The sequence below is a fragment of the Poecile atricapillus genome, chromosome 20 (assembly GCF_030490865.1).
Source record: "Poecile atricapillus isolate bPoeAtr1 chromosome 20, bPoeAtr1.hap1, whole genome shotgun sequence".
NCBI lineage: Eukaryota > Metazoa > Chordata > Aves > Passeriformes > Paridae > Poecile > Poecile atricapillus.
Window position 1 is genome coordinate 2,521,894 of NC_081268.1, and position 26,264 is coordinate 2,548,157.

The window sequence follows — 26,264 nt, forward strand, 5'->3', positions numbered from 1 at the left end:
GCTCTTTTATTACATATTTGACAAACCCAAAATCCAATGCCATCATCTCACTGCAGATCGAGGAAGGTGGGACTCTCTTTTAAATTTTTCTTCCTTATCAAATTTGGCATTTTCAATTATCCTAGAACCTGGATATAATCTTATATTCTATTACAATGTTTGAATATTTTTGGTATTATAATACTTTTAAAGCATATGTGCAAACCCAGCAGCACCATATGCCTTTGAGATGCAGGAACTGTAGAATTCCACACGCCCTGGGGCAACACGAAAAAAACCAGAAAGGAGAGAGAAAAAGGGAGGGGGACAAAACTGAGCAGAGTGTTAATGACAGCAAAATCTGGAGCTCCTGTTTTATTAAACATAAAGTAATGATGCAAGTCTTGTGTCTGGAGCTGACTCCCACACCAATAATGTTCACTCGCAGTGAACCCACACGATAAAGTTATAAAGGTAAAAATTCAGCACCATGGAAACACAATAGAGATAAAATTTAAAAAATGATATATCGATAAATCAGGCTGGATGCCTCATGAGCAGCTTTCTTTGGAAGAGTCCTGGCAGCTCTTCGTGTTCTTTAAGCCAGGAAAACAGGGAGAGGCTGGGGCAGTGTGAGGTCTGGCTTGGGGCACTGGGAAGCACTGGGAGGGCACTGGGAGGCACTGGGGGGCACTGGGAGGGCACTGGGAGGGCACTGGGAGGGCACTGGGAGGCACTGGGAGGGCACTGGGAGGGCACTGAGAGGCACTGGGGGGCACTGGGAGGCACTGGGGAGCACTGGGGGCCACTGGGGGGGCACTGGGAGGGCACTGGGGGGGCACTGGGGGGCACTGGGAGGGCACTGGGAGGGCACTGGGGGGCACTGGGGGGCACTGGGAGGCACTGGGGGGCACTGGGAGGCACTGGGAGGGCACTGGGAGGCACTGGGAGGGCACTGGGAGGGCACTGGGGGGGCACTGGGAGGGCACTGGGAGGGCACTGGGGGGCACTGGGGGGGCACTGGGGGGCACTGGGGGGCACTGGGAGGCACTGGGGGGCACTGGGGGGCACTGGGAGGGCACTGGGAGGGCACTGGGAGGGCACTGGTCAGACAGAAGCACAGACACAAGCCTGACTTCTCACCCCAAACCCACACAGAACAACCCCTACAAAGGCAGATCACAAGAATACTGAACAGATGGGTTTATTTTTATAGTTCTTCCACATCTTTTTGTTTTAGTTCAAGCAAATCTCAACTCTGGGGGACATGGGAGGACATCAGGAATTTTTTCACTACTCATAATAAGGAAACTGCTATAAATAAATGTTTGCTGTGAGTACAAGTGTGCAATGCAGCCTTTCAGCCCAGGTCTCCATGTGTTCTGCTATGTCACGGATAAGGTTTAAAACTGGGAGTAAATCTTTTCTACCAGACTCATCCTTATTCTGGGATTTACAGTTTTTGGTTTTTTATATTAAACTTAATTTAATTCTGGAATTAGTTTGGGTTTTTTTCTCCTCCTGCACAGCACATGGAAATATCCTTTTATTGAGGCTCCACTGAATGGATAATTAATATTTGTATTTGTGAAACAAGTAGAGCTGTGCCAACACTAAGCATCCTTTTATAGCCATAAATGTTCCAAACAAGTGAGTTTACCCATTTCTACAATTACCAGTGTTAGTCTTAGCTTTCAAAATAAAAGAGAAACCTTTTTTGGGGAGCATCTGATGCTGCTTCTGACTAGGTAAAGACATCTAAGTGCACATTTTTACCTTTCTCTCTCTAGAACACGACTGCATTGAGCTACCCCAAGAATGCAGAGCCCAAAACAACCCTGAGGGTGAGTTCAGGCACCATTTGTGTCTCTTGGAAGCCCAAGAACAGAAATAATCCCCCAAGTGGTCCCTGGCACTGAAGTAGGGCAGGAGGGGAATTTCTGTAAAGCACTGACCTTTATGGATCAAATATTTTTCATTTGTTCAGTGGTAGAAGCACAGGGCTGGAAGTGTCTGTAGCCCCTCAAACACTTCATATATCATTTATTTCTGTCAGCTCTTTTTGATTTGAACTTTGGAGTTATAAGTTGCTTTGCTGTCCTGCAGCTCTGCTCCTGTCAGGTGTGATGAAGGGCTCTGTTCAGGTGACCGAGCACACAGCCCCTATGGAATTCCCTTTCCCAAAAAGTGCATTTCCAGGATAAATGAGGCCTGTATGGGGGCTGTTTTGAACTTGGGCACATGGGAGGCAAGAGAGTGTCAACCTTGAGGCTGAAGACACCCCCAAACTTATGAGAAACCTGCAGAAACATTAGGAAATGACACTTTTGCAAGTTTATCAACCAACACCTCCAAATTCTGTTTACATGGCAAAGCCCAGCTTGCTCTGGAGATTTGCTCAATGCAATCCCAGGGAAAAGGAAAAGGAGAGCAAAAGTTTCCCAAAGTCTGCAGAGCAGGAAAGATGTGAACTTCAAAGGAAAACCAAAAGAATTTATCCTCTCTGGGCCTAGAAATGCACCACAGATTAATGTGTGTGCTCCTCCTGAACCCATGCCTTTGTTCATGTGGGTGCAAAGTCCCTCAGTGTCTCTTGCTCCATTTAATTTGATGAATCTCAGGACTGTTCCCAGTCACCCTGTGAGCCCTAGGGGCAGAAGCAGATCAGACAATCATGGAATTTTTAAGGTTGGAAAAGACCTTTAATACCACCATAGTCCAGCTATCAACCCAGCACCACCACTCTGTTCACCACTGAACCACGTCCCCAGGTGCCACCTCCAGGAATGGTGACTCTATCATTCCCTGGGCAGTTGTTCCAACACTGGACAATCCTTTCCATGAAGAAATTCTTCCTAATATCTCATCTAAACCTCTCCTGATGTCTCACTAGGAGCAAGGAACCACCACTTGCTCTGACTGATGTTACCCAGAAACTTCATTCTAAAGGGGTGAGGAAAGCCCCTCCGAGACAGAAGTGTCTTGGAATTAGGCTAAACCCCAAAGGAATGACAAAATATCTGCAAACCCATTGTGTGGCCAGATGGAACTGGCAAGAAAAACTCCAACCCTGCTGCTCCACACACTGTGGTCAGACTCATGCTCTTGTTGAAGGATAAACACAGAGATCCAGCACTTAGGATGGTGAGAGGGATGTCTGGAGCCAGGCCATGAAGCAGCCCTGGAATGGGAGAAGCAGCTCATGTTGTAAGCGCTGCTTAGCAACACTGCCCTGCCACGGCCAGAGATGAATCAGATCTGCAGTGACATTGCAAACACTCCACTCAGCCCATCTGAAAAATCAGATGAAGATGCACTGATGTCCCCCAGGTCACCCAGGGGACAGTGTGGGTCTGGCCAGGTCAGGAAAGCTGGAATTACATCAAATGAGAAGCACTGGGGGTTAATTATGAATATGGCAAATCTCACACACGTGAGTATCAGCAAATCACAGAGAAGCAGCAGTAACAGAACACATTAACACACAACATCTCATCCCTTTCCCACCTCTGGCCAATAAAGGATTGCTGCTTGAGCTCCATTTTCATAAAGATTTTACCTATCCTGTTGAAACTGCCTTGGTCACAGGGTCTTCTCCCACTGCCCTGGAGAAAGAATTCCATGGACTGGCAGCTCTCAGCTCTGGACATTCTCCCTGATATTTTCAGCTAATTGCTTCTTTGCAAAATTTCATTCTGTTCCTTTTCTGTTCTGGGAAGATTCCCTTCCCAGCCTTTGGTAAAGTAACAGGAACCTTGGGAAGTCTGGGTCTGCATTTTTCAATTAGCACCAATGACTCCCACGGAACGTGGACAGGGAACAGGTGGAACATTAATAAAGGATGAAAGAATTCAAGTGTCAGGAAGAAATCCAGATGACAACCACACTTTGACAGTTGTTGTTATTCAGGGATCACCTGGTTCTCCAATTTGGATTCTTTTGTTCTCCTATTAAAACAAACCCATACTACTCTGGATTATTTGTTCCCAGCTCCGTAATTATCATACTGTCAACATTTCACATCCCAACAAGACAGATAAATATTCCTTGGGAAGGTAGAAGAAGGGTAATTGAGCAATCAGGGATGAAAGATGCAGAAACAGAGACACAGGGAGAATGCAAGTAACCTTGAAGAGCAAACCCAGTGATTCACCCAGAGAGAGCAGGACTGGGGACAGCCTGGCCCGGGGATGCCAGGCAAGGATGGCACCTGCAGGAGGATTTCAGTGGGATGGAGCAGTTTCCTTATTTAACAGGCACAAATGGAGTCCCCCCAACCCAGAGGACAAACTGCTGTATCCAAAACTCTGAAACATCCTGATCCAGCTCCCTTGGGGTTTTGCCAAGGGCTAAGGAGCTCAGGAGCTTTCAAGAGTTGCACTTTGGAACAATTTCTGTGGGGCAGCACTTGAGCTCCAGTGGGTCACTGACCCCTGGGTTCACTACAGTTACACCAGGTACAAAACCTGTCTAGGAATAGTTGGCATCAACCATTGTGCCCTTCTGTTTCAGGAAAAAAAAGTTTTTTTTCATATAAAGCAGATTAATTTAATTCTTTCCCAATCTCAGAAATGAGAATATGCCTTTTTAAAAGGCAGTCCCCAGGCAGATCCATGCTTCAACAAGCTTACTGTCCAAGGAGGGAGAAACCAGGGCAGGCTCGAGGAGGTGGGAGAGCAGGTAGGAGATGCTGTCAGAACAGAGTTTTTAGCAGGGCACAGAGGGAGGGGGTGAAGGCAGAGCTGTCCAAGTGATTTGCTACACTGACTGTCCCCAGATAAGCTGCAAAGCCAGGATTACTTCTCAAGTGCTCACTCCTAAACCAGCCCTCCAACCATCCAAATACATCGCTCCTGGTAAAACAGGTATCAGAGCTCGCCAGGAGGAGCAATAAACACACAGGGGAGAGGAGAAAACCATCTCCATAAACCTCTTTGCATTACTGCTCCCTTTTAAAGGCCACCTTTGGGTATGATGCAGAGTAAACTGGTTCATGAGTGTGTTTTATCCCTGCTTTCCCTACTTTGATGTCCTGCTGTGTCAGGCACCTCCCTGCTCACTTCCACCTGAAACCTCTGGGGGAGAGCAAATGCTGGAACAGAGAATCCCATTTTCCACAATATTGATGGCCAGCTCTAAGTCTACAGGAAGGTATCAACACCAAGCTGCCTCATTTTCTCTGACAAACCTTGTGTGCTTTTAGTAACACATTTTCTACAAAACCAGCTGCCAAGCCAATAAATTTTAAAAAGCAGTTGGTAGATGATGTGTTTAGAGTAAAAAAAAATATTATTATCTTTTGAATATAGGGATTCATTGTGTAATTTTGCAGTAAAAGTTATTCATTCAAATATGAAACTCATGTTCCAGGCAGATGCTCTTGGCTTCAAAGACTTTCCCCACATTTCTGCCGCTTAAATTGGAACATTTGTATTCAGCAATAATTACAGCTGCAATCAAACAAAAAATGCTCACTTTTGTGAAGGTGTGGGGAATACCAACTGGAATTCAGATGATACATCAGCCCTGCATTTCCCCTATCTACCTCCCTAGACAACTCACTTCCCAGACATTGTGCAAATACTGAAGATGAAGTTCATTTATCCTCATATCAGAATTTATGAAAATGACTATTTCAGTTTGATTCACCTCCTACTTGCAGCTTTGGAAAAAGGGAGAAAAATTACAATGGAAGGATAAATAAAACGCACATGTGACATTTCCAAGAGTACCAGCCTGGCTTTCATGATTTCTCCATCCTTCAGGACACAAAGATCAGAGAGCTTTTTGATTAAGAAAGCTCAGAGAGAAATGAAAACCAAGGCAAGACTACTCCCCGCTCTTTTTCTCCACCTTTACTCCTTTTCTTTCCCTCCTCAGCTCATGATTTTGGGCTGAGGTGCTGAGGAAGGTGATGTGAGGCAGCACACCTGACAATTCTCTTAAAACACTCACACTGAAAGATATAAACCAAAAAGAATATCCTTCAGGAACTGGAGGCAAAAATTAAGTTCAGTGCTGGTTTATCCCTCAAAATAATAAGACAGACATTGCAAGTGACAGATCCTATTTTTGGGTCTTAGCAGTGACTATTTCTTGCCTAATTATTAGCAGTGGATTTACAGTCTTTAAAGCAGAAGTTTGTCACCCCGCAGGAAATTTCAATTCTATCAGGCAGATTTAAGTGTCATTCGCTTATTCCTTAACTATTTTTGACTTGGTTGCTAATTATCAAGGAAGGTTTCGTTCCCAGAGGGCCCGAGGGCAGGGCCAGCATGTGTCCCTCAGTCACAGCCAGGGCCACAGCAGCTGGGACACTCCCTTGTTTCCCAGGAAGGGATATGAAGGTCTCCTCCTCCACCCCCTAAAAACAGCAAAAATTTTATTCTTCTTGTGTCTAAATAGCCTCTGTCCAGGAGCAGCCTGTCCCCATCACCCCTCGCCTTTGCCATGGGACCCCTTGGGAAATGGAAAGGAAATTAACCTTGAGTTTAGTCAGGTAAAGTAACTTTAATGATGTGCTCCAGTCAGGCCAGGCTGTGCCACCATGGGAATGCCATGGAGATGATCTCCAATTCCTGCAAAAGGCAGGAATGAAGGGAGGGGACAAGGGCAGGGACAGGGACAGGTTACACTGCTCAGGGTGAATCCCATTCTGCAGAGCTGTGTAGGGAACTACACAGAGCCATTCAGGAAATAAAGACATGATTAGTTCTGGAGCTAATTTCCTTGGTGCTTTGAAAAACGTTGCAGGGAAGATATGATCCACTGTAATTACGGAGGAAGATAAAGACAAGAAAGTTTCTGGCAGAGTGCCAGGCCTGGGAACACCTGAACACCTCAGGAAAAGCAGCAGAGCTTCCCCAGCTCTCTCAAATTATCCTTGATGCCTGAGCCATGAATATCACTGGGAAGAAAGAGTGTGGGGAGGACAAACACAGCCTATTGCTTATCAGAGTGCAGTGCTGAGGAAAAGTGACAGCATGGAGGAGAAAGGGAATCTTGTTTCCATGGCAACTAAAGTTTGAAAAAAACTATCTAGGAATCAATGTCATCTTCCCATGTGTGCTCCACCCAGAGCCAGGAACCAAAGTTCTTTAGCTGCGATGTCCTGAGTCCATGCAATCACCAGGAGAGAATGGAAGCAGACCTGCTGTTCCAAGCAGCTGCACTTGGTTTGGAACAACAGTGTCACCACCTGGAGAAACAGCCTCACACGAGGAGACACACACAGCATGTGCATTTGGAGGGGAAGAGGAAACCTCCAAAACAACTTCCAAACAATCAAGGGCCATAAGCTCCTCTATATCTGCTGAAGCTCAGCCACTTCCATGGGATGAACAACACAGATGAGATCACTGCCAGCTGGGATGGGGCATCTCTCCCACGATTTCCTGGCACAGGAAATTATTACCAAATTCCTCATCATTACCAAATTATTGGTAATAATTATTACCATTATTACCTCATTATTACTGAAGTCCACAGGTGCCATGTGAACCATCTGCAGTGAAAGACCAAGAAATTATGGCTCAAAATATGTTCTGGCAATTAAGGAGAAGTGTTTAGTCTAAATTAGAGAAAAAATCTGCCTCAAAAACAAAACTTGGTAGACACGTAGTGAAAACTGCTCAGGGTGAACTGTGGCAATGACACAGATTTCTATGAATTGCAGTGCAATGAATTCAGTATTTAAGCAAATACTGAATATCCCTGAGCTAAAGCAGTACAAATCCCCAGTGAATGGAGTTCAGAGATGAAGGTCCTGATGCAATGGGCACTCATGTTCCAGTCTCCAGGAGATTCAGATAATGCCTTCCACGCTTTGACTTGTTTTCTGAAAGCACAATGTCAGTGCTACTGAAAGAGGGAGAATGGAATGTGTTTATTATCCTACCTTTCATATCTGCAGGACAATTCTTTATCTGTGACCCAGAAACAAATTAAAGGGACACTGTCATGTTGGATATTCTAATGGCCCTCTTTTCTCTGTGCTACCAGCAATGTGAGAGTTTTCAGTGCCCAGAGGTTTAAACAAATTGAAGCTTTTGTTTGTTTACTTTCTGCCTTTCATTCACTCCATAGAAATGAAACCAGTCAGGTCCATTTGCCTCCCTACAGCCTATCAATTAGTCCAGGCTGTTTGCACTTGGGCTTCCTGGGAAGAGACTGAAAAACTACCAGTTTTTTTCTTATAGTAGCTTTGAAATGAACATTTCTGTTCAAATCATCCTTTGGAGATGGAAATCTCTAAAGAATGGATATGGATCCAAGTATGTTGCTGAAAAATCCAGGGAGAATCTGAGATTGTTTCTCTGTCTTTGTGGGGGGAATTCAAACAAAAATACACCAGAGCACCTGAGTGTATATTGAATTGGTAAATTACCACAAAAAATGCCAAACAAACATGTTTTAGAGAGTAAAGGCCAGTCACCTGGCTGGTTTAAACCACTTTCACCATCTATAGTGACGCCTTGAGTTGGTTTTGTTTCTTATGAGATGACCAGCAGCACTACTACATAGCCCCAACTGCTTCACACAGATTTTGAATGATAGGAAAAGTGGTATAATCTTCCCAGGCCTTAGTTTACCATTTATTTTCAGGCATTATGGTAAATTGCAACCCCACAGTGCCTGCAAGCCTGAATTCATTCAGATTGGCAGAACACTTTAACAGCTCCAGATGAAAGGTGCTACAGAAGTGCCAAGTACTATCACTGTAATTATCATTCAATATACACTGATCAAAAGAATGAAATGTGAATTAGCATTTCCTATTAGCCCTACTTACTGCCTAAATGTTAAATATTCCTCCCATGGGCTCTCTCCATGAAAACACACAGGAGCTGTTGGTATTTCTCATCTGGCTACAACACTGCTTCCCCAGGAGTGGAGGAATGGAGGGATCTGAGGAGAGTCATGAAATTGGGAGAACAGCACAGGTTTAGCCACAAAAACTTGCTCAGGCTTTCTGGGGAGAGGGAGTTTGGAGCTGCTTTCTCACTCTCACTCCTTCCCTTCTCATTCCTGGCACAAGGAATCTGTCCCAGTCCCAAGGATTTTCTGCTGTTCACCCTGGGACCTTGAGCCCTGCTCGGAGTCACGGGTTTCACACAGCCCAGAGGGATCGGTCCAGTGTCCTCAGAGGCTGAGAAAGTGTAAACATCTGCAGCAGCTGAACAAAACCAATGGAACTGTGCCAATTCAGACCCTCTGCAGAGCCAGGCAACTTCCTGAAACATTTGTTTTCCGCTTTCCCACCCAAGAACTACACAGTATTTGACTTTATCTTCCCCAGAAGCACAAGTTTCCCTGTTTATGCACTGCCCAAGCTTCACACAGGAAGCAACAAGATGAGCTCCTGTTCTAGTCCAGAACACATTTCCGTGGTGCTGGGGCACAGAAATTCGCTGCTTTGTGGCATTTCCCTGTCGGTGGAAGCTGCAGGTTAAGCCAGGGGCTCTGCCTGGGCACTGTGAGGATCCTCACAAGCCTCCTCCAGATGGAGCAGCACCAGGTCACTGCCATCCCCTCCTCACTGCCCCAGCAGAGCCAGCCCTGCCCCGGGAAGCCTCTGCTGCCCAGCCACCCCCGTGTGGCAGCAATCAAATGCAGGCCAGAACCCCACAAAAACCACAACAGGATCACTCCTACTTCTATAGAGAAATGGCCTCAGTGTGTGAATTAAGCTGTTGATGAGCCCTTATGCTCTTCTTTTCTCTAAAACTGTCCTTCAGACAGCTGCAGGCTCTGACAAAGAGACCTCCCTGGAACATACTCAGTTCAAAAAGGGAAAAAATCCATACCCTGCCTTGCTGAACCCCTTTCAGTGAAGCAGGTCATAGCACCATGTCTTTTATCCTGTCATTCTTGTCTCCTGCTTGATGCACATCATAAATCCTCAGTGGTTTGGACTGCAGCTCTGTGTTGAAATCTGACAGTCCTTCCTATCTCTGACCATGCTGTCTTCCAGTACTCCCCAACTGGAAATTTCAGATTTACTTAAAAAATAATCAAGATACAAGGTCAGACTCAAAGAATTAAAAATATATTTACAGTCAGGTTCACCTTCCAATCCCTGTGCTAGGGAGCATTGAGTAGGGAAAAAGATTCCCTTTTTCAAAATGAAATTTATCCTTCATACCTTAACTAGAATTTATGTCATGTCTCATAAAGGACAAGCAAAAATTAAAGATCAAAAATACTCACAGATTTATTTTAATAAGATGACTTAGACAAATAAGGCAGAGGGCTCTAATTCAAATAGCAAGCAATTGGAAATTTGACAATATGAGGTGCAGGCAGAGAAAGTAAGAAAGTCGAGGCATTTCTGCCCTAAGAACAAGGACTTGGGAGTCCAGGAACCCTCTTACTCATTTTCACATTACAGCATCAATTTGGAGAATATTTAATTCTCTTGAAACTGAGGAGGATTTCAGAGAGGTAATTAGGAATAGCTTAGCTAGTGGTTAACACCAGGACTGGGAATTAGAAATGAAGAAATTCAGCTCAGGATGTATTTTTGGGCTTTGGAGCACGATCAAATTTAAGTTAGTTAAGTTTTCCCTCCCTCAATTTTCCCAGCTGGAAAATGAGGGTGGTAAGAATGAACCACCTTTGTGGAGAGCCTGGAAATCCATCCACAAAGGATGCTCAAGGTACAAGGTCTGGGTGCTGGGTACCTGAAAACCCCCTCTGAGAGCCAGATGAGCCCTCCTGATTTCTGCCAAGCAGTACCAGGGAGACTGGAAATAGCTGCAAAGCCTCCAAATGACCTCATTTTTCTTCCAATCCCTAAAATGTTCACAACCCCAAAGCTTCCAAGCATGGCCTATTGCAGAAGCAGTGACTGAACTGACAGATACATTCTCCAAGTAATTTCCATATTTCTTGCTGCCACTAACGCTGGTTACCCAAAGTCAGTTGCAGCTGACAGTTTAATGATAATGGCTTTATGTTTATATATCATCTCTGATAATGTTTCTATTCTCTTTAAATTCAATCCCTGCAAAAGGGGCACTTTAATGTATGCAACCACAGACCAAAATGACAGTAATTTTCCCTTTGAGCTGCAATGGTTTAGTAAACAATTACATTTCAATTAAATAGGGGTGATCATGCCGAGGGAAGTGCCATTCCACTCTCCACATAATACAGGAACATAAATTCTCCAAAGTCAAATCATTATAATATAATTTACATGAATGTTTAAAAAAAAAAAAAAAAAAAAGGAAAATAGAGTGTGTATTATGTACATGCAAAAACTTGGGGGGGAAAAAAAATCCTTCAATATCTTGTCCACAGCAGCTTGAACTGGGATCCCATTATTTAGGATTATGTTCAGTGAAGAGGAATGGCAGAAGGGCTCTTCGCTTTCATCTCTCCAGGAGTTTCCATTTACTGCCATTAGTATTTAATACTTCATTTATCAAGGATTAAAACCAGGATAGATGGAGGAATGCTGTAAGAGTAGCTTATGATGGATCACTGCAAATTCAGCTGTGTACCAGGCCCAAACAGGCAGGAAAACTGCAGGAAAACAAGTTCATGTTACAAGGAGAAGAAAAACTGTGTTTTGGTGTGGTTTTGGGGGATTTTTGGAGCCAATGTGGCTTCAACCAGAAGAAGCACTAAAGTGTTTTTTGTGCTCCTGGAAAGCAAATGATTAATGCTAGAACTGAGGATTAAATGGCTGGAGAAATAAATCCTAAATTCTGTTTAGTAAAAGACAGAATACAGATGCTTCCTCAAGTTTTTTGGCAATTTGGATTTTGCCTGGCCTGAGATATTTTCATAGCAAATGAAGTAAATTGGGCTCTAACAGAAGGAGTCAATAGATGGCAGTGCTTGATGGGATGGGAGTGAGTCCTCCCCAGTGAGACTCAGCAAATCCTCCCCTGCACCACTTCCCTGTAAGGTGGGCACAGAGAGGAATTTCATTGGCACTCAGCAGATTTTCCCAGCTTCTGGCCCCTGAGTTTGTCAAAATACCCCACAAATTTCAGGTTTAACCCATCTCACACCTCAAACTATGGGGATTCAACTCAGAGAGGCAAAATGCTTCTCTAGATTCTTCTAAAAGCAAGGCTTTAATCACGGCCACGGAGAAGGGACACGTTGGTGTCTCCAGCCCTGCAGCATCACCAGCTGCTGCCAGGTGCCCACTGGATGTGGAGATTAAAATCTCAACACTTGGCTCTGAGAGCAGGCTCAGGACAAGGGACCTCAGCTCAGGGATCACTTGGGTTGGAGCCTCAAATTTCTCATTCTGCATCAGCTCATACAGAGCTCTGAGAGCATGGAAGTGAAGGGAGGGATTTACATGGAAAATAATTCTTATACAGCATGAGATAACCAGGACTACAGGAGAATTTTCTAAGTTTAAGAAGCTTCATTAAAAATTTCTTTTAGGAGAGGGGGTAAGAACAGTTAAGTCACATACTGAGATATAGAAATCTTAAGACTTGATTTTCAAGGTTTATATTCTATAATTCAAAAACTACCAGGAGCTCTTGTTTTCAAAAACCACAATGCCCAATTATCTGTAACCTGCCTGACAGACTTCTGTATGGGAAGAGAAGTCCCAAGGGAAGTTCCCAAATTTCCACCCTAGTTTGCTCTAGTTTTGAAACGAAAGAAAGCAACTGGGAGTGCAACACTGCCAAAATAGCTGAATCCAATGGCTCCTGAGCTTCCCAGGCCCTTGGAGACTCAACAGCAGAAGGATGGAGATGTCAGGGAAGAACAATCAGCTGTAAAATATGAAAAGCTTACAATTTCCAAACCTACAACAGCAGGCTCAAAAGTAATAATCCCATTACCACTAAACTAAGGCACTAATTACTATTCCCAGTGGCTGGAGTGGACTGACTGCTAATGTTCCTCTGGTTAATGAAGGAAGGTGAGGGAGAATATATTTCTAAAGTCAGACATCTGCTGAAGGCTGGGCAGCCGCACCAACTGTACCTAATGAAGCCATTCATATTAATGCAGTGACACTCGGAGGGGGAGCGGGGGAGAAATGAGATGAGGGTGGATTTGAACTCAGAGAAGACAAATGTCATGTATTACCCGTGTGATGGCTGCCCTTATTTAATCCACACTGAGTAACAGAGCTGCTCAAAGCAAGGAACTGCATCCCACAGCTGTTCCACCACCAGGGGCTGACCTGCTCAAAGCTGGAATAGCTTCTCAAAAAACCCAAAAAGCAGGATATATGCCATTGGAAAGGAATAAACAGCTTTTTATTTTCTTTGCCTACAAGGACACTAAGGAAAGTATTCCCAAATCCTCTTCCTGTAAAGAATCAAGATTTTCCCATCATGTTTTGCCATTTTCACCAACCAACAGTAGTTGTTTAAGGTTCAAGGATACTCATTCACTGAGATCAATAGGTTCTGATGGCTGGAAGAACAATTTCTAGAACTAAAATAAACTCTTTGTCCAAACTGCCAATCATGACTCATTCACCAGGGCAAATGTTCTCAGGTGAACTGGGTGTGCTCAGATTATTTTCTTTCAGATTACACCATTGTCTATCCTTTGAAGTTCTGGTTCTGCCTCCCTGAGTTTGGTAAGCAGCAGCTGAGTCTGTAAAGAAGGTGTGGCCTGCAGAGAAAACCTGGAGCAAACCTGAGCATGGAGCAAACCTGCTGCAAGACCATTTGTGTGTTCTCTGAAGAAAAACAGCTGTGTGCAAGGAGAGCCAGCCCAGACACCTGATGTGTGCAGGGAGCGGGGAGGGGAGTGTGTGCTCACACTCCTCACACTGTGCTGACACTGGGCAGTGACAGCCAGGACTCAGCACTGACACATCCCATTCCTGGGGTCCCTGCTCCTGCCTGCCAATGGACACAGCAGTGCCCTTCCCATGAAGACCACTGTTAGTCATGGTAGTGAACAGCCAGTCACATCTCAAGGCACAGGGATTGAAGCCATGGAAAGAGTGGATGGCTCCTGCAGGCTCCTGCTGGGACAGGATCCCAGGCTCTGGGCAATCCCAGCTTGGCAGGTGTCCCATGAGTTAATGACAGGCTCCTCCAGAGGAGATTTTCTCTCTGTAGGAGTGTGAGCACACACTGTACAGCTGCAGACAGGTAAATGCACCCAGGAATACACTGCACCAGGACTCACCTGGGAAACCTCTCCAGGAAAGTCTCCCAAGCTCCCGACTCCATTCAAACCCTACTGCTCTACCAGGATATGTCTGACAGCTGCTTGTTGCTAACAGTATCTATCAGCACCCCAGTTCCCTACAAACAAGCACCCCGTTTCACAGCAGCACTTCTCTCAGGGTGAGCAGGTTCCTTTCCCCTCTGGCAGCCCCCCAGGCTCTCACTCATTAGGACCCCGCTACTGAAGAGGGGAGACACTGACCGTGACCCTGAAGGGCGTGGTGGCCGCGGGCTCCATGCTGGGGTTCTTCTCCGAGATGCCGCTGGGCATGCTGCGCCTCTGCCCGCAGCGCTCCGGGGGGGACTCTGGGGGACACAAAACAAGGGACAGTTACAAACCAGCAGCACAGGGAGCCCAGGAAAGCCAGCAGGCCGTGCAAAATGTGGCATCTCCCCCCGAGATGTCCTCGCGAATGAGCCAGCGCGACGACCCCACGGATTCCACTCGCATTTCCCCGGGCTGCCTGGAACAACATTCCATCAGCAAGACTTTCACCTTCAACAATTAGCATTTTTTATACAACTGTAAGCTTCAGATAATGCCTGACAGGTTGGCATTATCATTATTTCCAGTCTGCAGATGAGTAAACAGAAACTGTATTGAGATGAGTGAGAATTATATGCAAAGTACAGATTCGTGCACTCGTGGATTTGATCCTCCTCGGGGAAACTGCTAATGGGGTTAGAGGCACAGGATGCTTAAGCTACCTCTCTAATTCCTCTAGCAATTTGCTTTGGAACCAGGAAAAAATCATTAAATCCTGCTTTTGCTAAAATATAAAATGAGGATAGGAATACTTACCTCCTTCCCCATTGGCAAGGAAGGGAGGGGGCTGAAAAGGCAAAATGAACAACTCTGCTCGAGACTGAGGAGATTTAGAAAGATGTTAGGACAGGTCAGCTACAGCATTGTAAAGTGGTCTTTCCTCAGTTTACAAACCCTCTTTGAAAGCACCATGGAACTCAGAAAATCAGATTTATTTCCAAGCTACCATTCAGTGATGCTCAGACCTTGTAACAAGCTTCCCTTCCCAAAACCGTTCCAGAGTTCTCCTTAGCCAAGCATTTCCATGGAGGTTGTCTCCTCAGCAAAGTTCTGCCCTTCCCAAGGCTGACTCTAAGAAACAACTAACACCAGCAATTCCACCCAACAATTCCTGAGATGTGTCTTAAACTATTCCAAAAGAACAGGTTGAGATTGCAGCCATGGATGGGGTGAGGTGCTGGCTCAGTGACATTGTCTTTGGTTGCCACAGAACCTGTGTGAAAGCCAGCCCAAACCAGCAGCTCTCTGCCTTCCCAACTTGCAGCTGAGCCTTCAAATGTCTGGGGCACTTTCTCTGCACAAAGCTGCACTTTGAATCTCAAGCAGTAAAATCCTTTGGTGTCATCTCCTCTCAGAAGATTCAGGCTCCTACTCCATTCCTTTGAGCTTTCTTTTGTTTTTGGACTGTCATAAAGAAACTACTTGATTACAGCATTTTGAAAGTGAGCTCGTGATGACAACTGAAGAAGCTGCTTTGCATTTTCTTAATGACCGGAAAAATCAACATTGTTTAAAGCATTTCTCACACACCTGGCTAGAAAACAGGAACAATGACATTATGTGAATGGCAGCTACAAGAAATTATTTTCACCACGTGCTCCCTCCTGGCCCAAACACTGCTCAGCACCGAGGGAAAGCACCTGTGTGGGGTAACTTAGCTTCTTACTTCATCATTAAAATATCCCCTAAGCACAGCCAGCAAACATCAGTGTGACCCCAGACCAAACACAGACATGGCTTGACACCTAAACCCTCCTATAATTATTAAACTTATGGTTCATGAAATCTTTGCAGTCAAATCTCCATTTTAGCTTCGTTTAAGCACTGTGGGTTTCACTGCAGGAGAGACACATTACAAAACCCTCTGTAAGAAACCAGAAATAACCAGAAGTAGGGGTGGGTGTGGGTGTTGGGGGGGATGTGGGGGGAGCTGTTTGTTTTAAAGGTTAATAAAAATAGCTTGCAGGTAAATTAGTAACTCCAGGAATGTACAGCAGAGCAGCTTTACATGGTGAGCAGTATGAATATATAAAAGTTTAAGTGCCCTTTTACTTCTTCGGGGCTGGAGGCACCATCTGAGGCCGGGTCACTCTGCCCAGGGCCTGGCATCAGCCACGCTGCCACAGCAAGCCCAGGGCCATGGAAAAGGGCACTGTAAGCCAGTAATAAAAACTCTCCACAGTCACTAGAGGCTGAGAAAGAAATGTCTTAATTTGCAGCAGAAGATATTTGGGTTAGGCACTGGAAACAGTCCCATCTTGCCATGGACAGTTACACCCTGGAACTGATGCTCCAGAGAGGGAGAGCTCTCCCTGCCCAGAGAGGTTCAGGGACATTGGGCTTCCTTCCCTGCCCTCTCCTGGGGCAGACAGATACCAGACACCTCCTGAAATTCCTTCCAGCCTTATTTTCTGTGATTTCTGTCAAATTTACCCACTTGTGCACAAAATAAGCAAGCTATAAGAGATCAGATTCAGTGTCTGATTTTGGCCTTTTCTTCCCAACCTCTCCTGAACTTCCATCTCTGTCTGGAAAGATTCGGTGGCAGTTCTGTGTCACCTCTCAACAGCACAGAGTGCCCAGGGCTCACCCACGTTATACAACACAGGAGAGAGAGAAACAAACAGGGCTTCCTGCTTTTCCAAATATTTCCAGAAGGCTGCAATGTTTTGGGTTTCCCCCTGTGCAGAGTAAGATCTTCAAAGCGAAACTTCCTTGAAATGATCAAGCCCCTGAAAGCTCTCCCAGGTTATCCCCAACACATTGTTGGCTGTGGAAGGCATCAGTAGGTTTCTAAGTTGAACATATCCCACTGCCAAGAGGATACACAGCACTGCAAACACTGCACATTAATTTAGGACCTCGAGCTTATGAGTATTTCTGAGACTCTTTCTGTACAGTAATAAACACATTTGGTTTGTTAACTAATTCAAGGCACTGGAACTGACAGAATAATTAATCCTCACTCCACTCTGCCATGCCTGTTTTTCATGCTGTGGAATCATTATGGAGCAGCACAGCAATCTCCCCAAGGCTCCAGGGCAGCAGCAGAACAGGCTGTGAGCAGCTCCTGGCACCCAAACTCTTGTTTAACCCACCCAACATCACTGGTTCCTTTGACTCCACTTCTCAGACACTGCTCCAAGCAGGTTGTTACGTGTAACAAACACACAAACAGCTGTTACTACTGTTTACTTCTCACTCAGCAAGTGAGGTGTTCTTCCATTTGCATTACCTACTTCTGTGAATCCCAGCTAGTCCAAGAGTTCATCAGGATTACGCTCTCATTATGGAGAATCAAATGCATGGAGTCCTGTTTGTTCATCTCTCTTCACACTCCCCCCCTCTCACACAATTCCAGGGATCAGCCAGTGGAAGAGACAGAGTGAACAAAAGCAAAGTGAGGCCGCTGGAAGGAATAACAACAAGCAGGCACTTCCCAGCAAGTTGATTTCCTGATAAGAACCTGCTCCAGCTCCAAACAAGAAAGGGAGGTCCAACCTGAGTGCTGGGAGAGGAATCAGCGAGGAGAAATCATCTCCCTGAACTCACCAGAAGGAAGCCGTGCTGGTGAGCAGCGCACATGCCATGGCACTCGGAACGAGCCGGGAAGGAGAGAAGGAGAGGTGATGACTTCATCAGAGGCAGCGAGAAAGAGAAGAATGACTGGAATGCCAGAGCGGGCAGCAGCACCGGGAGACACGGCAGGAGCGCAGGTTCCTGCTCCCACCGCCGGGACCGGCCTCTGCAAAGGACACTTTGGAGCACACTAAAACTTCTCCAGATGGTCTGGAGGTGATGCAGGAAACTACGAGTTCCCCAGAAGCAAAGGCGGTGGGAAAGGTGCCGCAGGCAGCCCTGGAGAGGTCAGGCTGCTCCCGAGCTCGGCACTGAGCTCCTCCCTGTCCTGCCCCACCGGGCACTGCCCGACACCGCAGCTGCCCCAGCGCTGCCAGGGTGGAGTTTCTGTGAAACCAGAAGGAACAGGAATTACCGGTCTCCTGCTCATACAATTACAGCTCGTGAATTAATTTTATTGCTTAATGAATTTAGGTGTTATTCCTCTAATTTCTGCATTATCTAATAAGTCCTTATTACAAACCCAAGAGAGGAGAGGAGGAGGCACGGTGACAGTGATTTAACATGGCTCACGGTAGCATTTACGAATTAAGAACAATCCCTGGAGAACAGGTATCTGTAGTGTCTGTGTGATTCCACATCCTCAGGAGAGGCTGCAGAAAAATCTACATTTCAGACAGCTTTGGGTGGCCACAGGAGCCCAGGAGAAAAGATGGATCTTTAGTCTGAATCCAAATGGGGATTTAGAAGGGAATAGAGGCACTTTTAAAATGCAGAATAGACAACAACAGAAAATAATAAACACTGAGCTGAGCCAACCTTCCCCTTCACAAGGCGTGAAGAACTTTGAGTGGGAAGCAGAGATGGCAAAATGTCTGATTTCCAGTGACAAAGAAGCTGTGAGAGGTTATGAAAGCCCTTCCTGCTCCCATCAGCTGGCCCAGGAATGCAGCTGCAGGGCCACCTTTGGTTCAGTTACCTGCAGAAGTATTTACTGGAATGTATCACCCAGAGCCCTGCTGATCCCTTACAGCAATATTAGAACCACACAAAATTAATTAGAAGCCAAACCTTTATTAGGCAATAAAATAGACTTTTAAATGAAAATGGTCATGAAGCAGAAGTTGAGGGCAGGTGCTGGTGCCCTCTGAACAAGCAGATGCCTCTGAAAGCAAAGCTAATGAACACAGAGAGGGTGTTCTCCAGGCTAAGGGAAGTCGTGTCACCCACACTTCTTATGTTAGAATAAAATTATTTCTTTTTGCACCTTAGAATCTCTAGCTTGAACATTCATAAACTTCCATAAAACCCAGCAACCCCCCTGGCTGTACCCACAACTCTTCCACATCAGAATCACTGATTTACTCCCCACTCATTTCATGCTCCGAGCAGAAATAGTTTCACATTTTCTCATGCTCTCATGACCTTTCCAGACAATTAAGGACACTGTTTACAGAACTACAGCTTGCAAAAACCCCTCTCCCTTATCTGTTTACATACAGAACAAAAAAATTGGGATCATTACTTGCCTTCTGGGTTACACTCTGGCACAAAATACTTTGAATTAAACAACTGAGTCTATGCCTATAGTTAATGCTCTACACCAAACTGATCCAGCTCCTTACCAGTACCTTTGTTTCCCCCACAGGTGACTTCAGTGTTACAAAAGCACCACATTCAGTGTGTCTCTGGTAACTGTGCCCCTGCCTAAAAGCAGCAAAAGGCACCTGAAGCATCACTCAGAGCCACACAATTCTCTGCAGCTCCAGGAACGGTGGCTGGGACAGTTGTGTAAATGGAAGAGCCTTGTTAGAAGTGGCTGGAATACAGAAAACAAATCCCAGAAAGCATCAGAACACACTGGTTCTCTCAGCTAAAATCTGTGACCATCTTCCCTCAAAGTGGGACTAAGAACTCCTGAAAGAAGAGCTTTATCTTTGTTAAATAATGATTTGGAGAGACACTGACCTTTGCCACGGCACGCTGTGCACTTTAATGGATCTCCCCTCATCTCTGTGTCAGGTTCCTGGATTTAATATCACTCATCCTGCTCCTGAGCCGGAGCTATTAATGGCACTAGGGAATGAATCTAGTACTGAAAAAAGCTCTGCTATTTTCCTGAGTACTTGGTATGTATCTATTCCTCTATTTTCTATTACCCAGTAAGAGAACTCTTCTCCCAGCAGCTGCCACGGCGCTTTTTGATGTGTGCAAGCAGCAAAGACTCTTCTCTTGACTTTCTGCGGGCTGTGGCTGCCTGGTGCCCCCTCTCCCCTGGAAAGCTCAGGTGAGATTTCCATTCCCGAAGCCGGGATCGCTGCTGTGGCCTCTCCAGCAGCGGGATGTGTGTGACAGCCGCGATCCCAGTGCCTCACTAGATGGAGCTGGAGGCCCTTGGCTGGCCAAGCGCTCCAGCCCCGAGCCAGCTGCAGCGCTGGGAATTCTCCAGATGTGGTTTGGCTGCTGGGTCACTTGATGGTCAGTGGAGTTAAGAGCGCTTTCCCTGCTCTTTCCCTGCTCTTTCCCTGCTCTTTCCCTGCTCTTTCCCTGCACTTTCCCTGCTCTTTCCCTGCTCTTTCCCTGCTCTTTCCCTGCTCTTTCCCTGCTCTTTCCCTGCTCTTTCCCTGCACTTTCCCTGCTCTTTCCCTGCTCTCCCCCTTCTGTGGAGCCATCCCAGCAAAGCCAGCCACTCCGACAGATGCCCAGGGCAAGTCCTGCTCCCCAGAATCCAGGGGGAACACATCCTTTACCTGAGGAGACAGATTAAATGTATTTGTCAAGGAAAAATCTCTCTCCAAGGGTAAAAGGGAAAGAAGAGAACAGCACTAATGGGAAAGGAAAGCTGAGATATTTCTCATTGTGAGGGGTCTGAAAATACAGCAACTTCAAAGTGCTACAAGCCTGGAGACCAGATCAGATCCCACAGCTGCAGGTCCCCAGACCTGGTGCCAGGGAGAGAATATAAGGCATACAGAATATATATATATAAAATATATATATAACCCTCCCTTTCTAAAGATAAACAGCAAATAATGCTGACTGAGCAGCCTGTAGTACAAACTCCATTTTACTGTCTGGTACTTTTTAACTATGGTATGTGTATATATATTTGGTATTTTTATTCTTTCTTTATTAGTCTCTGAAATAAAATATGTATGATATTTATCTTCCTCTGCTATGATATCCACAGAACAAATTCTTCCTCTGCTAACGGCATATCATTAGGAGCCTTTTCTCCAGGGTGAAATTGAAATCAAGCTCAGACTTAAAAAATACATCAGAAAAAGCTGAAATTCTATCCTGGTTGTGGGCCAGATCGTGGTGACTGCCAATACCTTGGTTAAAGTGGAAAGGATGATAAAGTGAAGTGGAACATCAGCTTCCTCCCATGTGATAATAAAGACAAGCAACACGGAGTGTGGAGAACAAGGAGTCAGCTCTGGGGAGATTTAAATTAGGCTCATCCATCATGCTGAACCTTCCTGCAAAGATTCTGCTCCGTCACCACACGCTTTCTTGCAGCACTTTATCCACAGAGGCAATCTGAGGGCAAGGAGAAACTTCCATACTCTGCAATTCCGTCACTGTCACTGGAGGTGTCACCTGGACACACCACCCAGGACAGGGCTGGGGCTGTCCCCTGGCTGAGGCTTGGGCAGCTGAACTGAGCAGGCCAGAACAGCTCCCTTCACATGAAACACCCTCAGGAGAAATGAAAACTTCACACAGTTATTTCCCAGGCCATTTTTCCAGCCGTGCATGGTGGCTGCTGGAACAGGTCTGTACTGGTAAATGCAAATTAAATAAATAAATACTTAATTTATAAGCATGATTCATCAGAGGTTTCATCTTCTACAGCAAAGAAACAGATGTTCTATTGATGGCACTTCATTAGAGAGATAAATGGGGTCACACACGTATCTCTGTTCACATCCATCTGCATAATAGACCAAACATTAAGATTTGAATTTCACATGGTGCTCGTGGCTCTCAGAGCAGCCTCAATGCCCAGAGCCAGCTCACCCACCTCAGATTGCCTCGAAAGCCAAGGAACTCTGCACAGGAAAGCAGAAGGTTGGGATTTAACATTGGCTGTTTGGGAGACAGTTTCACTAGAAGAACAATTCACAGAAGAATACTGGATTTTCAGTAATGAATGGCAGTGATTTTTGGTGCCCACCAAAATACAATCTCTGTCATGAGAAAGCAACTCAAAGCAGAAGTGACAGCCAAGTCTGGAACCACTGTTCTTCCTCTAGTTCAAGGCAGGGAGGGTTAGGATTGGGGACAGGGTTAGGGATAGCTGAGAGGGATTTTCTGGTTTTCCAGATGTTAATGCAGGAGGCCTCAGGGTTCCTCTAGCAAACAGAAACAAGTCTCCTACACTTTAATATGCATTAATAGAAGATAATGCTTATAAGAAGAGCGTTATTTTTCCACAGATGTTGTGCCTTTGCTGTGTGTGGATGTGAGTGTGTGCACAGGCAGCTGTGTCAGGCACAGCAGCTCTGCACACCTGGGCAATGCACCCTGTGCCCAAAACACTGCTGAGAATCCATCCCTGCTCACTGCTGTTCCCCATCCATCTCTCCTCTGCCTGCTCACCCTCTCTCAGCAATTGTTTCACTATTAGAAATTGTGGAATGTAAATCCTAATTTATTGTGACTGATCCTTTTATTTCCTCTGGGGGTGGGTGGGTATTTCTGCTCCTCTCCCACAAACCTGCTCTGCAAACACTCGCAGGTGGCAGCTGCACACACTCACTCTGCAGTTTCCAAGCAAACAACACCAGTGCCAAGGAGAGACAAGAAATGTTAAAAACCAGTCGTGTTTTCACTTCCCAACCTATTTTTGAAACAGGAGGGAGCAGGAGGATGTTCTTACCTACACCAACACTGACATTTGCATTTTCCATCCTAAAAATTATGCCAGATCTGCGTTGGAATTTCTCCTTCCACTACTGCCCTGCAGTCACTCCGAGGAGCAAATGGACACTTGAACAGCAACCCTGCAACCCTGCAGAACAATTCAGCAATTTAGTGACCAACATTCACCCTCCTGGGGAGGTTAATGCACCCCACCCCGCTCTCTGATAATTCATTTTGGTGTTCACCCAAATTTTAGCTGATCCTAGGAGCAGAGTTATGTAAATGAACACCAAATGTTCTCACTTCAAACACACCAGCCCCATCAAAATGTGTTCTTGTCTAAGGATATAAAGGTAATAATTGGTAACCTTTGACTGCTAAAAATGTAAAGGGAAAATATCTTTCATTTAAAACTTGCTCGTTTGGTTACCATGGACACTGCTTAATCATGAAGGATGACTATTACTTGTTCCTATAGAAACCAAGAAGCTTAAGAAGCATCCTGTAATTTAACTCCAGACGCCAAATTTTACACCAGTCCACCTATTACCACATTTGGGTACTTCAGAACAAGCCCAGGCTTGATCTCTGGCTCTAAAAGAAATTCAGTGATGCAGAAATGCTGTAAGAAACCAAAAATATGAGCACATAAGGTACAAAAGAAACTTGCACTTCACATAAATTGGTTTCTTCAAAAGGAAACATTAAGGGCTCAGCATCTGAGGATTCCTCTTTCAGTGCAAATGTTAATGAAGCAAAACTTTGGTCGTCTTTATTCCTGTCAGTGTTCTCCAAGTCCATACAATTGCAGGGCATGTTTTTCCTCCAATTGAATGCTTCAATGCTCAACTTAAGATGAACTTCTGGAGCAGTGTGAGAGCCTGGGATTCCTAATGAGCCTCTGGGAGCCGCTCGTGGTCCCAGCCTGGCTCTCCAAACCAGACCTACAATAAAAACATGCCCTTCATGCAAGGAGAAAAACAATGGACAGCACAAACCTGCAAAATCCAGGCTATGTGTTGCTCTAACCAGCCTTTTAGAGTTTATGCTTATTAGTAAAACCACAACAATTGTCTGGCATTGCTCATCACCTCAAAGCTTTACCTTCAGCACCAAAGAAACATTAGTCAGAATTTTTCTCTTGAGTAGGTCTGGGGGAGAAAAGCTTCCAGAAATTACCTGTGGTCACTGCTCCTTGACCCTCACTGGCTCTAGATGGGGAATGGATTCACAGTTCTCAAAAAGCCATCCATTTTTCCATTCTCTGACTCCCAAAGGGGCCTGAGGGAGCTCAGTGTAAAAGCCTGACCCCGAGGCTGCACAAACCGGTGACAGGAGTCAGTTCTGGGGCTTGTGCACCTTTTTTCACAAGCACAGACACAAACACACAAACAACTGGTGTCTGACTCAAATATTCTCTGAAGTATTGCAAAGGAAAGCAAACTATCCTCAGTAGTCTGAGCTGAAAAAAGCAAAACTGATAAAGCCCAAATGAGAACATTCCCTGACCCAGCTCGTTCCCATCCCTATTGAGAGCAGAGTGAATTAAAGGATTAGAGAGTGCCTTCAGTGCAATAACTTAGGGGATTAGTGGCACACTAGAAGACCTTCAAGGGAAATACAGGTTTAAAAGCTTTAAAAGGCAGCTCTGTGTCTAAATTGTTTGGACTGCCACAGCTGTAAGGAGACAAACTTACTCTAATACATGAGTGATCATGAAAAGTCTGCTGAAACCCCTCAAAGCATGTTTTTGGAAGCAGTTCTAGTTTGGACTCAGACCAGGGTTTTTAACCTCTTTCTCATTTAGTACCCACGGCTTGTAGATAAAAACTCATTCTGCATTACTTGAGAGCAAATCTGCTACTTAATTCCTTTCAGAGCCGTCAGCCCCTGTCAGGGACTGCCAGGAGGAGAGGGCTGGAAACAGATAAAGGAAAAGATGAGCAAAAAGTGACAGTGCTCCTCAGAGATTCCCACTGGGGTTTCCCAGGGGAACTTTCACTGCTTGGTTCATTTTTGATCTCGAATACTCACTGAGTGTGGACGTTCCTGCATTTCTGACGTGTCTGGAGGAGGTGGGGCAGGTCAGGGTTTGCTGTAGGAGCAAAGGGAGTCGAGGCACTGCTGCCACCTCGCTCCTGCTGAAGGGTCACTCCAATAAATTTGCCTGCAATAAATTCACTCTAAATTTTTGCTTATTAAAGGGATTCTGAGATTTAAGCATTGTTTAATATCAAAACAATTCCAGAATTCCTCCATCATGCACTGCTTCCCAAGTCATTAAATTTATTCTCCATTTTTACTAGACAATGAAGCATTGAACAAACACAGCAAAGTCTCAGCTGGAGCACTGGTGCTAAAAATAGCACAGCTGCCAGTGAATATTTCCTATAAACAGCACAGCTTTAAACATTTTGCATATCTTTTCTATGGGCATCTGTCAGCCATGCTGTTAAAATTTCAATGAAAGACTGCAAGACTTCTGTGGTGAAACAGAAAATGCCACAAAAGAGACTTGAAAAACAAAGCAATGATCATTAAAAAGTGCAAAGCAGGAAGGTCTCCTTTTCCTGGCATTTAAAAGACACCACCCTTGGAAAAAAAACAAAACCCAAGCCTATTGCTAATATTTATTACTGGGCTCCCCACTTGCCTGCTCCCAGCCCTTAAATGAAAAGGGAAATGAAACCTGCAGAGGTGGAAAGGGAGAAATTCCACCTGGCATTCCTTGTCCAACATCATTTTTTGTTAACATGCTGCAGAACAGATTTTCAGCTAGGAAAGATTAGTGAGAGGTGAGTGCAATTTCAGTTGGCTTTAAATATAATAAAACCTCCTTAGTTGTTATGTCACTCTGGGACATGCTGGGACAATTTTCCAGTCGCTGCTTCCCTGTCCCAAGCGAGTGCCTGAACCTCCAAGGTATTGATTATTTGGGTATAAGCTGATCTCTCATTTATCACTTAAAAGGTTTTGATTTCATCAAACAGAGAGAGAAAGCCTAAATTCCAGCTGTTTTCAACAGATGTGTATTTGAATAGCCTGTGCTGAGAAAAAAACCCAGCCTGACCTTGGCCTCCCAGCTCAGTGTTTGGTGCACTGAAATTCTAGGTTTTGCTGAAGATCAGTCAGTTTTCTCTTCACAGCAGCCATCAAAGGAAAGGAAGAAGAAAGCCTGTTTAATAAAAGTCCTTTTCATAAAACACCTTGAAAAGCATCTGTGATAAACAGAACACAGAGCAAGACATTTATGTCCAGGGCTGAGGATCAGGAACGCTAAACCTTCAAGATCAGGAACTCCAATGTTCTCAGATTCTCAGGGCTTTGATGCCAACTGATTGCCTGCAGAGTTTTACACAAGAAAGCCCTGAAGCCAAAGCTGCATTTGGCTCAGAGATGGGACTGTGAACAGAGCACCGTGAGCGGCCTCTATCAGCAAAAGGAATTTTCAGAACATTTCCCACTGACCCCCATTCCTTCATCGTGTCCATGAGTAAGGAGGAGCAGAGAGAGCCTGAAGAAAGCCACGGACCCAAGTGCAGCCACAAGCAGGTGCTGCTGTCACTGAAAATTCTCCTTCTCCTCTCTCTGCCTCCCAAATACCTTCCACTACATCA

The 26,264-nt window shown here is 45.2% G+C and overlaps 1 protein-coding gene across 6 annotated transcripts in view; it reads right to left on the bottom strand.

The window, feature by feature from the left end:
- The window catches only part of DAB2IP (DAB2 interacting protein), a 163,947-nt gene that overhangs the window by 101,373 nt on the left and 36,310 nt on the right, over positions 1–26,264 (bottom strand). For all 6 annotated transcript variants that reach the window (XM_058853445.1, XM_058853446.1, XM_058853450.1 and 3 more), the window contains exon 2: positions 14,356–14,459. In XM_058853445.1, the coding sequence (XP_058709428.1) occupies positions 14,356–14,459 (104 nt within the window). The remainder of the gene's footprint in view (positions 1–14,355; positions 14,460–26,264) is intronic.